General features: G+C 37.4%; 2 protein-coding genes across 2 annotated transcripts in view; both read right to left on the reverse strand.

Moving 5' to 3' along the window:
- Positions 1-15,000, reverse strand: part of LOC308074135 (apoptosis-stimulating of p53 protein 1-like) — a 168,162-nt gene that overhangs the window by 22,201 nt on the left and 130,961 nt on the right.
- Positions 1-15,000, reverse strand: part of LOC308075087 (apoptosis-stimulating of p53 protein 1-like) — a gene marked incomplete at its 3' end in the record, with an annotated part of 45,409 nt that overhangs the window by 4,074 nt on the left and 26,335 nt on the right. Inside the window, exons 8-10 of the mRNA XM_080414704.1 lie at positions 4,370-4,437; positions 2,358-2,473; positions 1,646-2,011 (exon numbers count right to left, since the gene is read on the reverse strand). Coding sequence (XP_080270830.1) covers positions 1,646-2,011; positions 2,358-2,473; positions 4,370-4,437 — 550 coding nt within the window. The remainder of the gene's footprint in view (positions 1-1,645; positions 2,012-2,357; positions 2,474-4,369; positions 4,438-15,000) is intronic.

Consider the following 15,000-nt stretch of genomic DNA (forward strand, 5'->3'; position numbering starts at 1 on the left):
CTCACAACAACAGGCTCACAACAACACAACAACAGGCTCACAACAACAGGCTCACAACAACAGGCTCACAACAACAGGCTCACAACAACACAACAACAGGCTCACAACAACAGGCTCACAACAACAGACTCACAACAACAGACTCACAACAACACAACAACAGGCTCACAACAACACAACAACAGGCTCACAACAACAGGCTCACAACAACAGGCTCACAACAACAGACTCACAACAACAGGCTCACAACAACACAACAACAGGCTCACAACAACACAGCAACAGGCTCATAACAACACAACAACAGGCTCACAACAACAACACAACAACAGACTCACAACAACAGGCTCACAACAACACAACAACAGGCTCACAACAACACAACAACAGGCTCACAACAACACAGCAACAGGCTCACAACAACACAACAACAGGCTCACAACAACACAGCAACAGGCTCACAACAACAACACAACAACAGACTCATAACAACACACTCACAACAACACAACAACAGACTCATAACAACACAACAACAGGCTCACAACAACAACACAACAACAGACTCATAACAACACAACAACAGGCTCACAACAACAACACAACAACAACAGACTCATAACAACACAACAACAGGCTCACAACAACAACACAACAACAGACTCATAACAACACAACAACAGGCTCACAACAACAACACAACAACAGACTCATAACAACAGACTCATAACAACAGACTCACAACAACACACTCACAACAACACAACAACAGGCTCACAGCAAAAATTACAAACCTCAACATCAAGTTAAACGTCTCGCTCATTTCTGAACAAACTGAACGTGGCAAACTGTCTAAATGGTTTCTTCACAACCATAGCTTCCACACTGGTGGACAAATGGCCCTCTCACTCAGGCCTGTATGGTGAACAGCACATCTTCTACACATATCTTGGCGTTGTAGAGGACAGTTTTAAGATCTCCCCTGTTACAGCTGAGGACTTGCTGTTAAAACTCAGAGCCAAACAAGGCCACAGGCCATGATGCAATTCCCACTAGGTTCCTCAGAGATGCAGCCGTTGCTATTGCCGTAGTGGCACACATAACAAACCTGTCCATCAGACAGCAGGCTGAGGCTCACAACAACACAACAACACAACAACAGGCTCACAACAACACAACAACAACAGGCTCACAACAACACAACAACACAACAACAGGCACACAACAACACAACAACAACAACAGGCTCACAACAACACAGCAACAGACTCACAACAACACTGAGGAACCTAGGCCAACGCTCTGCAATTGGACAGAAAAAGAAGCTGAAGGACCAACTTAAGACCAACTAAAGAAGTGTGGAATCAAGCCCCCTTCCCTTGAGGATGCCGCTGTAGATCGCTCCTCCTGGCATGGACTCTGACATCTGACATCGACTGGCAAAAAGTCAGAGAAGGAAGTTAACCAAGTCTGCACCTGCCCCATCAGGTCAAGTTTTCATTTGCCCTGTCTGTGGCAGACAGTGTGCATCTCACATTGGATTATACAGTCATTGAAGGACCCACTAATAGCAGCAGAAGTCATCATCGGTCACGATGGACTACCTTAAACAAGTAAGCAAGCAAGTAAGTGTGTGTAGGCCTACCTGCTTTAACAGTGCTCCTGTTGCTCAGAGATCCATAGTTCTTATTGGGGGGTTGTTGCAGGTGTTTGTTGGGGGCTTGCTGCAGGTGTTTGTTAGGGGGTTGTTGCAGGTGTTTGTTGGGGGCTTGTTGCAGGTGTTTGTTGGGGGCTTGTTGCAGGTGTTTGTTGGGGGGTTGCTGAAGGTACATGCTGTAGATGGAGCTGCTGTTCATGGTAGCAGGACCCTTCCTGGGGGACTGAGGTCTGGAGGACGGGTGCTCCGGACGCTCCGGGACGTACGGACGGACCGCCACGGCCGGGGGGGGGTCCGCTCTGTCTGTCTGGGGGGGCTGGGACAGAGGAGAGGGCTGGGAGGAGCCTGGACCACCTGGAGGAGAGAGAGAGAGAGAGAGGATGAGTCTGTCTGTTAACTCATTCTCTGCCATTGTCGTGGTTGACGTGTTTTTTTTCCGACCATATCACTCCAATCTTGGCCTCGCTCCATTGGCTCCCTGTCCGCTTCTGAATTGATTTTAAGATTTTAATGTTTGTTTATAAAATTCTAAATGGGTTGGCTCTCCACCCAGAGCCTTGAGGTCGGCCGACCAGCTGCTGCTGGAGGTGCTGCCAGCACCCATGAAAAAAAACAGGGGTGACCGACCGGGCCTTTGCGGCGGCAGGCCCCACTTTATTACCTGTTACTTTATTACCTGTTGAAAGTGATACTTTATTACCTTTAGGAGGAACAGGAAGTCGTTGTTGTTGTGATGATGATGATGGTGGTGATGATGAAGAGGGGTTGGCGCGGTGCCAGCCCAACATGCCAGCAGCACCACAGCGTGGCAGAGAACTGGTGGAGCAGTGGAGACCAGCTGGTTGATGGCTGGCACTGGGGTAGGTACCATACCCATGGTGGAGCTACAGAGAGAGAGAGAGAGAGAGAGAGAGAGAGAGAGAGAGAGAGCTTTTTAAATAGTCACAGAATATGTATCTTTAGTTTGATTGATCCTCTGATGGTTGGTAATCACGGGGCTTTCACTGAGCTTAGACGGATTGGACGGATTATACGTCAATGAATGAGTTAATACTAGACATGTAACGATTCACTCAGCTCACCATACCAATCACAATAAGGATAAGGATAATTCCTTTTAACAGGTCGTTCATGAAAGTCCTTGCGGTCTTGTTTCCAATGAGAACCTGTGAGCAATTGGGGTTAAGAGTCTTGCTCAGGGACAAATTTCATATCATCGGCACATATGCTGGGATAGCCTGGAATCGAACCTGGGGCAACCAGGGCCAGCTGGTTCCCTAGGCGGGCTCACTAACCACTCAGCTATGGCCGCCCCCTAATACTAGCTTCACAATATACCATTTTACAGACAAATCGTTTTTTAAATACACAAATCCGGTATTTTCTGTGTTTTCTCTTATCCTCTTTTCAATGCAGTAGCAAATGACTGAAAACTCTTTATCAATTATTTTACAAAGATCCTGTATTTTCTTTTTTTCCTTTTCACATGTCAGTGACATCACTGACGAATCCTCGGTATCTTTATAACCAGCTTCTAACATAATGGTGTACGTCCGTGCTACTTCCGTGTTGCAAAGCAGTGACATCACTGTCCAATCCTTGGTATCTTGATCCTAGCCTTTCAACGTGTGTTGATCAGAGGCATCACTACACGCTGCATCTACGCTTATGAAACACTAAACAGGATTATTATTATAAGTACAACTATCAGAATATGTAACCCAGGTAAAGTAATGTGTCACTCTATAAGTTTAACTAAAGTTTAAAGGTTCTATGACATTCATTTTCACTTAAAAAAAAAAAAAACATTTTGGGGGGTTTTATGACCTCAATTACACCCAAAAAAGGTGTTACATTTCAGCCTGGTGATTCTGTGTGCTTTATTTATGATATTGAGTTACATTTCAGCCTGGTGACTCTGTGTGCTTTATTTATGATATTGAGTTACATTACAGCCTGGTGACTCTGTGGTTTATTTATGATATTGAGTTACATTTCAGCCTGGTGACTCTGTGCTTTATTTATGATATTGAGTTACATTTCAGCCTGGTGACTCTGTGGTTTATTTATTTAAAGTACAGTTTAAATACAAGGTCAACTAAATGAAACCTAATGTTTTGTTTCTAATGGGGTCCATGTACTCAATTCATAGTGAAAAGTCACATTGCTGCAGGGTGATCAGTTTCTTATGTGTGACATCACTGCCTCTAGAGGGCGCTGATTCCCCCTTGGTTTCTATTGAGAATCCCATAGGGTCATCTATCTTAGGTCACGTCATATAATATATATATAATAATAATGATAATGATAATGATAATGATAATGATAATAATAATAATAATAATAATAATAATAAGTGTAATAATAATAATAATAATAATAATAATGATAATGATGATAATGATAATGATAATGATAATAATGATAAGGGTAATAATAATAATAATAATAATAATGATAATAATAATGATAATAATAATAATAATGATAATGATAATGATAATAATAATAATGATAATAATAATAATAATGATAATAATGATAATAATGATAATAATAATAATGATAATAATAATAATGATAATAATGATAATGATAATGATGATGATAATGATAATGATAATGATAATGATAATGATAATGATAATAATAATAATAATAATAATAATAATGATAATAATAATGATAATGATAATTATCATAAAACCGCACCTGTTCTGGACTGGCAGTTCTCCATTCTGATTGGCTCCTACTGATACTCGGCCACGATGCTTCATTGGCTGAAGACGGAGGAAAGTGGGTGTGGCCATTTTTTTTAAGGGACAAGAAATAAAGGGTTAAATAAAAAGACATTAAAGGAAATAAAGAGACAAGGTTATTATAGTTAAATAAAAACTGAAAACTAAAAACATTTAGTTAAATAAAAACAAACTATATGTGTTTATAAAATTAAAACTTAAATCGTAAAGAAAAGAAAATATTTAACTGTGAAAACTAAGCCTTTTTTCAACCTTATCTTCATATAATTGGTCCTCATTAATGCTCATTATAATATAATATTATATCTTATCTTCATATAATTGGTCCTCATTAATGCTCATTATAATATTATATTATATCTTATCTTCATATAATTGGTCCTCACTAATGCTCATTATAATATTATATTATATCTTATCTTCATATAATTGGTCCTCATTAATGCTCATTATAATATTATATTATATCTTATCTTCATATAATTGGTCCTCACTAATGCTCATTATAATATTATATTATATCTTATCTTCATATAATTGGTCCTCATTAATGCTCATTATAATATTATATTATATCTTATCTTCATATAATTGGTCCTCCCTAATGCTCATTATAATATTATATTATATCTTAACTTCATATAATTGGTCCTCATTAATGCTCATTATAATATTATATTATATCTTATCTTCATATAATTGGTCCTCCCTAATGCTCATTATAATATTATATTATATCTTATCTTCATATAATTGGTCCTCATTAATGCTCATTATAATATTATATTATATCTTACCTTCATATAATTGGTAACTAATCCATCACTAATGCTTAAAAGTGAATGAACTTAAACTGAAATTGAAAACATACGAAAAATAAATAAATCTATAATAACCTTAAAGAGACAAAAAGACAAAGAGGGCGGGACAAAGGATAGAGTATTTAGTGACATCATGCATTTCAACGCAGGTTAAAAGGACAGGGACAGGAAATGACATCATGAGGGACAGGAAATGACATCATGCCGGCTTAGAGGTTAGAAGAAAAGCTCAACCAATGGCTGCTCTTTGTGCCAGAGGTTCAAAAAGTTTCAAAAACATTCAAAGTTTTTTCAAGGTTTTTTGAAAATAGCCGATCTACAAGCTTGCAACACGTCAATGTGTTGCAAGCTTGTAGATCTGCTATTTTCAAATAGCCGATGTATATCGGAGTTAAAGTGGTTAATCATGGTGACCCCCTGGAACCCCCTCAAGGACCCCTACGGGTCCCCGGACCACACTTTGAGAACCAATGGTTCAAAACCCGTTCCAGACACAAACTTACAAAAAAACACTTCATGAATTCATCATTTAAAGCCCTATTGAAAAAATAGGGTTTTTAAAAACGGTAAAAATGAATTCGTAATAATTCACTCAAGTTATTCATAATAATAATAATAATAATGAATAACTTCCCATTACATCAAAAATCAAGCACATTTCCCAAGCTATGGAATGACCTCTAAATGACCCATGATGCATTTCTATGTAGTTTAGTTTGAGTCCAGTTTTGTTCAAATAAGTGCTAAATAGTCTGTTCAGTAACAGTGTTAAATAGCTCTATATTGTGATAGTAATCATTACTATAGAGTGTTTGTTCAGTAACAGTGTTAAATAGCTCTATATTGTGATAGTAATCATTACTATAGAGTGTTTGTTCAGTAACAGTGTTAAATAGCTCTATATTTTGATAGTAGTCATTACTATAGAGTGTTTGTTCAGTAACAGTGTTAAATAGATCTATATTGTGATAGTAATCATTACTATAGAGTGTTTGTTCAGTAACAGTGTTAAATAGCTCTATATTGTGATAGTAATCATTGCTATAGTGTTTGTTCAGTAACAGTGTTAAATAGATCTATAGTAATCATTGCTATAGAGTGTTTGTTCAGTAACAGTGTTAAATAGCTCTATATTGTGATAGTAATCATTACTATAGAGTGTTTGTTCGGTAACAGTGTTAAATAGCTCTATATTGTGATAGTAATCATTGCTATAGTGTTTGTTCAGTAACAGTGTTAAATAGCTCTATATTTTGATAGTAATCATTACTATAGAGTGTTTGTTCAGTAACAGTGTTAAATAGATCTATATTGTGATAGTAATCATTACTATAGAGTGTTTGTTCAGTAACAGTGTTAAATAGCTCTATATTGTGATAGTAATCATTGCTATAGTGTTTGTTCAGTAACAGTGTTAAATAGATCTATAGTAATCATTGCTATAGAGTGTTTGTTCAGTAACAGTGTTAAATAGCTCTATATTGTGATAGTAATCATTACTATAGAGTGTTTGTTCAGTAACAGTGTTAAATAGCTCTATATTGTGATAGTAATCATTGCTATAGAGTGTTTGTTCAGTAACAGTGTTAAATAGCTCTATATTGTGATAGTAATCATTACTATAGAGTGTTTGTTCAGTAACAGTGTTAAATAGCTCTAGATTTTGATAGTAATCATTGCTATAGTGTTTGTTCAGTAACAGTGTTAAATAGATATATATTGTGATAGTAATCATTGCTATAGAGTGTTTGTTCAGTAACAGTGTTAAATAGCTCTATATTGTGATAGTAATCATTACTATAGAGTGTTTGTTCAGTTACAGTGTTAAATAGCTCTATATTGTGATATTAATCATTACTATAGAGTGTTTGTTCAGTAACAGTGTTAAATAGCTCTATATTGTGATAGTAATCATTACTATAGAGTGTTTGTTCAGTAACAGTGTTAAATAGCTCTATATTGTGATAGTAATCATTGCTATAGAGTGTTTGTTCAGTAACAGTGTTAAATAGCTCTATATTGTGATAATAATCATTACTATAGAGTGTTTGTTCATTTTTTTTTTTGTTCAGAGTTTTTACTTTTGACTGTGGTCGCGCTATTCTGTTTATTTTTCATGATCACTTTCGCTTCCTGACTCCTTCAGACTCATTGGGTTCCGGTTTCATGACGCAGATTCCGTTTCCGGTTCTAATTTTTTTCCAGCGGTCATTTTCGGCCAGAATAGGGAAAGTCACGGTTTTTCACACGGTATAAAAAACAAACGGAGAGGTTCACGTCTACTCTCTTTGGTCTGGGTGACGATCAGTCATCGTAGTCGTGTATCAAATCCTAATTTAGCCCGATCAACGATTGTCAAAAATGTCAACATCCGGTTATGACCGGATGTGACGTGAGCCTGTTTGGGAGGGGGCGAGTGAGCCAGCGAGATCATCAATGTGTCGATTTGTTGCTCTCTACTGGTAGAACTGTATTATGGGTTTAAAAACCCAATCAGATCATTTATTTGAATGAAAAATTACAAAATAAAAAAAAACGCAAATTGCTGGCACTGGGGGAGTACTTTATGAAAATACTCTTGGCACTGAGAGAGTTAAATAGCTCTATATTATGATAGTAATCATTACTATAGTGTTTGTTCAGTAACAGTGTGAAATAGCTCTATATTGTGATAGTAATCATTACTATAGAGTGTTTGTTCAGTAACAGTGTTAAATAGCTCTATATTGTGATAATAATCATTACTATAGAGTGTTTGTTCAGTAACAGTGTTAAATAGCTCTATATTGTGATAATAATCATTACTATAGAGTGTTTGTTCAGTAACAGTGTTAAATAGCTCTGTATTATGATAGTAATCATTACTATAGTGTTTGTTCAGTAACAATGTTAAATAGCTCTATATTGTGATAGTAATCATTACTATAGAGTGTTTGTTCAGTTACAGTGTTAAATAGCTCTATATTGTGATATTAATCATTACTATAGAGTGTTTGTTCAGTAACAGTGTTAAATAGCTCTATATTGTGATAGTAATCATTACTATAGAGTGTTTGTTCAGTAACAGTGTTAAATAGCTCTATATTGTGATAGTAATCATTGCTATAGAGTGTTTGTTCAGTAACAGTGTTAAATAGCTCTATATTGTGATAATAATCATTACTATAGAGTGTTTGTTCATTTTTTTTTTTGTTCAGAGTTTTTACTTTTGACTGTGGTCGCGCTATTCTGTTTATTTTTCATGATCACTTTCGCTTCCTGACTCCTTCAGACTCATTGGGTTCCGGTTTCATGACGCAGATTCCGTTTCCGGTTCTAATTTTTTTCCAGCGGTCATTTTCGGCCAGAATAGGGAAAGTCACGGTTTTTCACACGGTATAAAAAACAAACGGAGAGGTTCACGTCTACTCTCTTTGGTCTGGGTGACGATCAGTCATCGTAGTCGTGTATCACATCCTAATTTAGCCCGATCAACGATTGTCAAAAATGTCAACATCCGGTTATGACCGGATGTGACGTGAGCCTGTTTGGGAGGGGGCGAGTGAGCCAGCGAGATCATCAATGTGTCGATTTGTTGCTCTCTACTGGTAGAACTGTATTATGGGTTTAAAAACCCAATCAGATCATTTATTTGAATGAAAAATTACAAAATAAAAAAAAACGCAAATTGCTGGCACTGGGGGAGTACTTTATGAAAATACTCTTGGCACTGAGAGAGTTAAATAGCTCTATATTATGATAGTAATCATTACTATAGTGTTTGTTCAGTAACAGTGTGAAATAGCTCTATATTGTGATAGTAATCATTACTATAGAGTGTTTGTTCAGTAACAGTGTTAAATAGCTCTATATTGTGATAATAATCATTACTATAGAGTGTTTGTTCAGTAACAGTGTTAAATAGCTCTATATTGTGATAATAATCATTACTATAGAGTGTTTGTTCAGTAACAGTGTTAAATAGCTCTGTATTATGATAGTAATCATTACTATAGTGTTTGTTCAGTAACAATGTTAAATAGCTCTATATTGTGATAGTAATCATTACTATAGAGTGTTTGTTCAGTTACAGTGTTAAATAGCTCTATATTGTGATATTAATCATTACTATAGAGTGTTTGTTCAGTAACAGTGTTAAATAGCTCTATATTGTGATAGTAATCATTACTATAGAGTGTTTGTTCAGTAACAGTGTTAAATAGCTCTATATTGTGATAGTAATCATTGCTATAGAGTGTTTGTTCAGTAACAGTGTTAAATAGCTCTATATTGTGATAATAATCATTACTATAGAAGAGTGTTTGTTCATTTTTTTTTTTGTTCAGAGTTTTTACTTTTGACTGTGGTCGCGCAATTCTGTTTATTTTTCATGATCACTTTCGCTTCCTGACTCCTTCAGACTCATTGGGTTCCGGTTTCATGACGCAGATTCCGTTTCCGGTTCTCATTTTTTTCCAGCGGTCATTTTCGGCCAGAATAGGGAAAGTCACGGTTTTTCACACGGTATAAAAAACAAACGGAGAGGTTCACGTCTACTCTCTTTGGTCTGGGTGACGATCAGTCATCGTAGTCGTGTATCACATCCTAATTTAGCCCGATCAACGATTGTCAAAAATGTCAACATCCGGTTATGACCGGATGTGACGTGAGCCTGTTTGGGAGGGGGCGAGTGAGCCAGCGAGATCATCAATGTGTTGATTTGTTGCTCTCTACTGGTAGAACTGTATTATGGGTTTAAAAACCCAATCAGATCATTTATTTGAATGAAAAATTACAAAATAAAAAAAAACGCAAATTGCTGGCACTGGGGGAGTACTTTATGAAAATACTCTTGGCACTGAGAGAGTTAAATAGCTCTATATTATGATAGTAATCATTACTATAGTGTTTGTTCAGTAACAGTGTGAAATAGCTCTATATTGTGATAGTAATCATTACTATAGAGTGTTTGTTCAGTAACAGTGTTAAATAGCTCTATATTGTGATAATAATCATTACTATAGAGTGTTTGTTCAGTAACAGTGTTAAATAGCTCTATATTGTGATAATAATCATTACTATAGAGTGTTTGTTCAGTAACAGTGTTAAATAGCTCTGTATTATGATAGTAATCATTACTATAGTGTTTGTTCAGTAACAATGTTAAATAGCTCTATATTGTGATAGTAATCATTACTATAGAGTGTTTGTTCAGTAACAGTGTTAAATAGCTCTATATTGTGATAATAATCATTACTATAGAGTGTTTGTTCAGTAACAATGTTAAATAGCTCTATATTGAGATAATAATCATTACTATAGAGTGTTTGTTCATTAACAGTGTTAAATAGCTCTATATTGTGATAATAATCATTACTATAGAGTGTTTGTTCAGTAACAGTGTTAAATAGCTCTATATTGTGATAATGATCATTACTATAGAGTGTTTGTTCAGTAACAGTGTTAAATAGCTCTATATTGTGATAATAATCATTACTATACAGTGTTTGTGCAGTAACAGTGTTAAATAGCTCTATATTGTGATAGTAATCATTACTATAGAGTGTTTTGCATAGAGCCTGTTCAAAGCACCAATGGTTGACTTCACCTTGTGGTGTAAAGTGTAAATTAACCAATTAACTTATAAAGCTCTGACAGTAGCTCTGCCTCTTAACCACTGAAGATCTATTTGATTCTTCATTGTACGACAGTGACAATAACAGATCTACAAGCCCACAACGTGTCACATCGTGATGCATTGTGAGCTTGTACATTGGCAATCTGGGAACCCATCGCCAAATAAAAAGGAAAAACAGCGCCCTCTGCTGTTTTTTACTCTTTCACTTGGCTCTGGGGGAGCTAAATGGAGCACCCGTGCGCTAGGAAACCGGGGTTTTTGGTCTGCCCTCAGCGCTCCACTTCCGGTTTTCATTCCCACTAACAATATTTCTACACATTTCTTTTGTGGCAGCGGTGGCCTAGTGGTTAGAGGGGCGGCCTTGATACCGGAAGGTCCCTAGTTCGATTCCCCAATTCATCACATCAATCATGAATCACCGCTGAATAGGCTTCCATGCAGGGCCTGGCTGTAAATAAGTGTTAACTTAGTCCAACACCCTGGGTAAACAACAAACTTTGCTTTGCTTTGCTTTACACTGAAGGAACACTAACACCACTTCTCCCAGAGAACATGGATGGTTTTAGTTATAAGCCCACTTGTTTCTATGATGAAAGAGCAAGTTAAAATGTAAATCTTTCCGTGGTTTTGTCTGCTCCGAGGACGCTATTGTTAAATGAGTTTCGGTTTGTTTTCAGTGGGAAGCGAGAGCAGACAGTAAATCCCGCCCACTACATTTGATTGGGTAAAGCGCGGCCTGCTTCCTGATCTGAAGGCACGCCCACTTGTAGGCCAGTCCGTACACGTAATAACATGTCTAACAACAGGGGAGGACAGATGTAAGAGTTGTTTGAGAGTTGAAGTTGTACAAAACACATGTATTTAAGAATAAACACTGAAATCAACCAACATGACAGTGAAGCAGGGAGACTAGCAGTCATTTAGTCTAAACTCTGTGTTAAACAGTAGTTTATTGTTCAGTCATTTAGTCTAAACTCTGTGTTAAACAGTAGTTTAGTGTTCAGAAGGTTCATGCTAGCTGTACACATGATGGATGAACTGTGAGCTCATCAATGCACACTGTTACATATGTGTTACATATGTGTAACATGTGTGTAACATGTGTGTAACATGTAATGTTACATGTGTTTTACATGTGTTTACATGTGTGTTACATGTGTGTAACATGTAATGTTACATGTGTGTTACATGTGTGTAACATGTAATGTTACATGTGGGGATGATGGACTCAACATGCACTCATCCTCACATTAAAATAAACGTTAATTTACTCTCATCATGACACTTTAAACATTTCAGTCTGGGGGTCAGGGGTCAGACTCCTTCAGACTTACAGCTTGTCTTTAGAGACAGTTTGTCTCCTAGTCTGGAACCTTCATGTTCACCTCCTGTTATATAGAGTCTAGAACTACACCTCCTGTTATATAGAGTCTAGAACTACACCTCCTGTTATATAGAGTCTAGAACTACACCTCCTGTTATATAGAGTCTAGAACTACACCTCCTGTTATATAGAGTCTGGAACTACACCTCCTGAATGTTATATAGAGTCTGGAACTACACCTCCTGAATGTTATATAGAGTCTGGAACTACACCTCCTGAATGTTATACCTCCTGAATGTTATATAGAGTCTGGAACTACACCTCCTGAATGTTATATAGAGTCTGGAACTACACCTCCTGAATGTTATATAGAGTCTAGAACTACACCTCCTGAATGTTATATAGAGTCTGGAACTACACCTCCTGAATGTTATATAGAGTCTAGAACTACACCTCCTGAATGTTATATAGAGTCTGGAACTACACCTCCTGAATGTTATATAGAGTCTAGAACTACACCTCCTGAATGTTATATAGAGTCTGGAACTACACCTCCTGAATGTTATATAGAGTCTAGAACTACACCTCCTGAATGTTATATAGAGTCTAGAACTACACCTCCTGAATGTTATATAGAGTCTAGAACTACACCTCCTTTCTACAGTTCCTTTCTATTGTTCATACTGTGCCAGCAATTTTTTATTTTATTTTTTTAAGTAAAAAAAAAGTGCTTAGGAAGCTAGATACATTCTTTTTCAGTTATAAGTTAAACAAGGAGTGGATGGAGCTAAAAATCTTCAGATAATGATATCTTGGGTTCTGAATTTTTTTTCTCCAAACAAATAAATAAATAAATACAATTATTATTATTATTATTATTTTACTCTGGATTTTTCGTTCTGGCACTGAGGGCATTCAAAAACTCGGGATATCTCGTTGTGTGGCACTGAGAGAGTTAAAAAGGATAAATTAAAGAAATGGGACAGTTTATTAGAACACAAAAGAAATCGCTACAGCCTCAGTAGTTAATAAGTGAAATGACGGTATTTTACATAGAGATGCAGTTCATCGTTCTAACAGACCTCGAGTAGCGGCGCTGTCTCACCACAAGGTTAGACTGTCTCTCTAGCGCCCCCTATAGTGTTATGAGATGAACTACTAACTAGTAACTCTAGCGCCCCATATAGTGTTATGAGATGAACAACTAACTAGTAACTCTAGCGCCCCCTATAGTGTTATGAGATTAAATACTAACTAGTATCTCTAGCGCCTCCTACAGACTCACAGGTTTTTTTAGGTCTCTTCTCATTGGTCTCTGTCAGGATGATGTCTAAATCTGACACTTTCCATTGGCTGGGAGGCTTCCTGACACAACCCTCCACCTCTGCAGAGGCCACACCCACAATTACGCCGGCAGCCAATCAGAAACCACGACATCAGCGACCAAAATACGACATCACAAAAAGAACAACAAGCGTGACATCACAACGATGTCATCACACGTGACATCACAAACGATGTCATCACACGTGACATCACAATCGATGTCATCAAACGTGACATCACAAACATTCACAATCACAACAGTAATAAACAGGAAGTGACATCACCACCACCAATGACACGTAAGGGAAGGAGAAGAGGAAGTAACAGACAGGAAGAGGAAATAGAAGGACAGGAAATTAGAACTCAGTCGGAGCCACTGGAGGCAGAATAAACATCATAATAAACATATTTTATAATAATAACTATAAGTCTATAATAATGAATCATCACTGACCTGAGTTTGACCTGGAGTGAGTCATAGCGGTGCTGATGGTTTTACATGGAGGGTCTATGGGGAGGGTTCTGCTGCCCCCTGCAGGAAGTTGGATGTAAGGACACACCGCGGCCACGCGGCCCGACACGCCCCCGCTGGGGTGGGGGGGGTGGGGCGGGGGCTGGGGGGAGGGGGAGGGGCTTCCTCCATTCATACGACTCAGCTGCATGGAGACAGAAATGGTAAATAAATGGTAAATGGTGCATTTATATTATATAGCGCTTTTATCCAAAGTGCTTTACATAGATTGTGCATTACATTCACCCATTCACACACACATTCACACATTCATTCACACACACATTCACCCATTCACACACACATTCACACATTCACACACTGATGGAGGAGGAAACCATGCAAGGCACCAACCTGCACATCGGGAGCAATTATGGGTTCAGTGTCTTGCTCAAGGACACTTCCACACTAACTCTGGAGGAGCGCCCCAGCCCGGGATCGAACTGGGAACCTTGCGGTTTCCAGTTCACTCTACCCGGCCACTCGACCCCTGAGTGGCCGGGTAGAGTGAACTGAGCCACTGCCGCCCCCAGAACCATCAATTCATTCATAAACAACATATAGGCTGCTTTTAGCACACAGCACCATGTTGTGGTTTATATAGGTGACTCATCATTCATTCATAAACAACATATAGGCTGCTTTAACCACACAGCACCATGTTGTGGTTTATATAGGTGACTCATCATTCATTCATAAACAACATATAGGCTGCTTTTAACACACAGCACCATGTTGTGGTTTATATAGGTGACTCATCATTCATTCATAAACAACATATAGGCTGCTTTAACCACACAGCACCATGTTGTGGTTTATATAGGTGACTCATCATTCATTCATAAACAACATATAGGCTGCTTTTAGCACACAGCACCATGTTGTGGTTTATATAGGTGACTCATCATTCATTCATAAACAACATATAGGCTGCTTTTAACACACAGCACCATGTTGTGGTTTATATAGGTGACTCATCATTCAT

Source organism: Gymnoscopelus braueri (assembly GCF_963280865.1).
Source record: "Gymnoscopelus braueri genome assembly, chromosome: 19".
NCBI classification, from domain to species: domain Eukaryota; kingdom Metazoa; phylum Chordata; class Actinopteri; order Myctophiformes; family Myctophidae; genus Gymnoscopelus; species Gymnoscopelus braueri.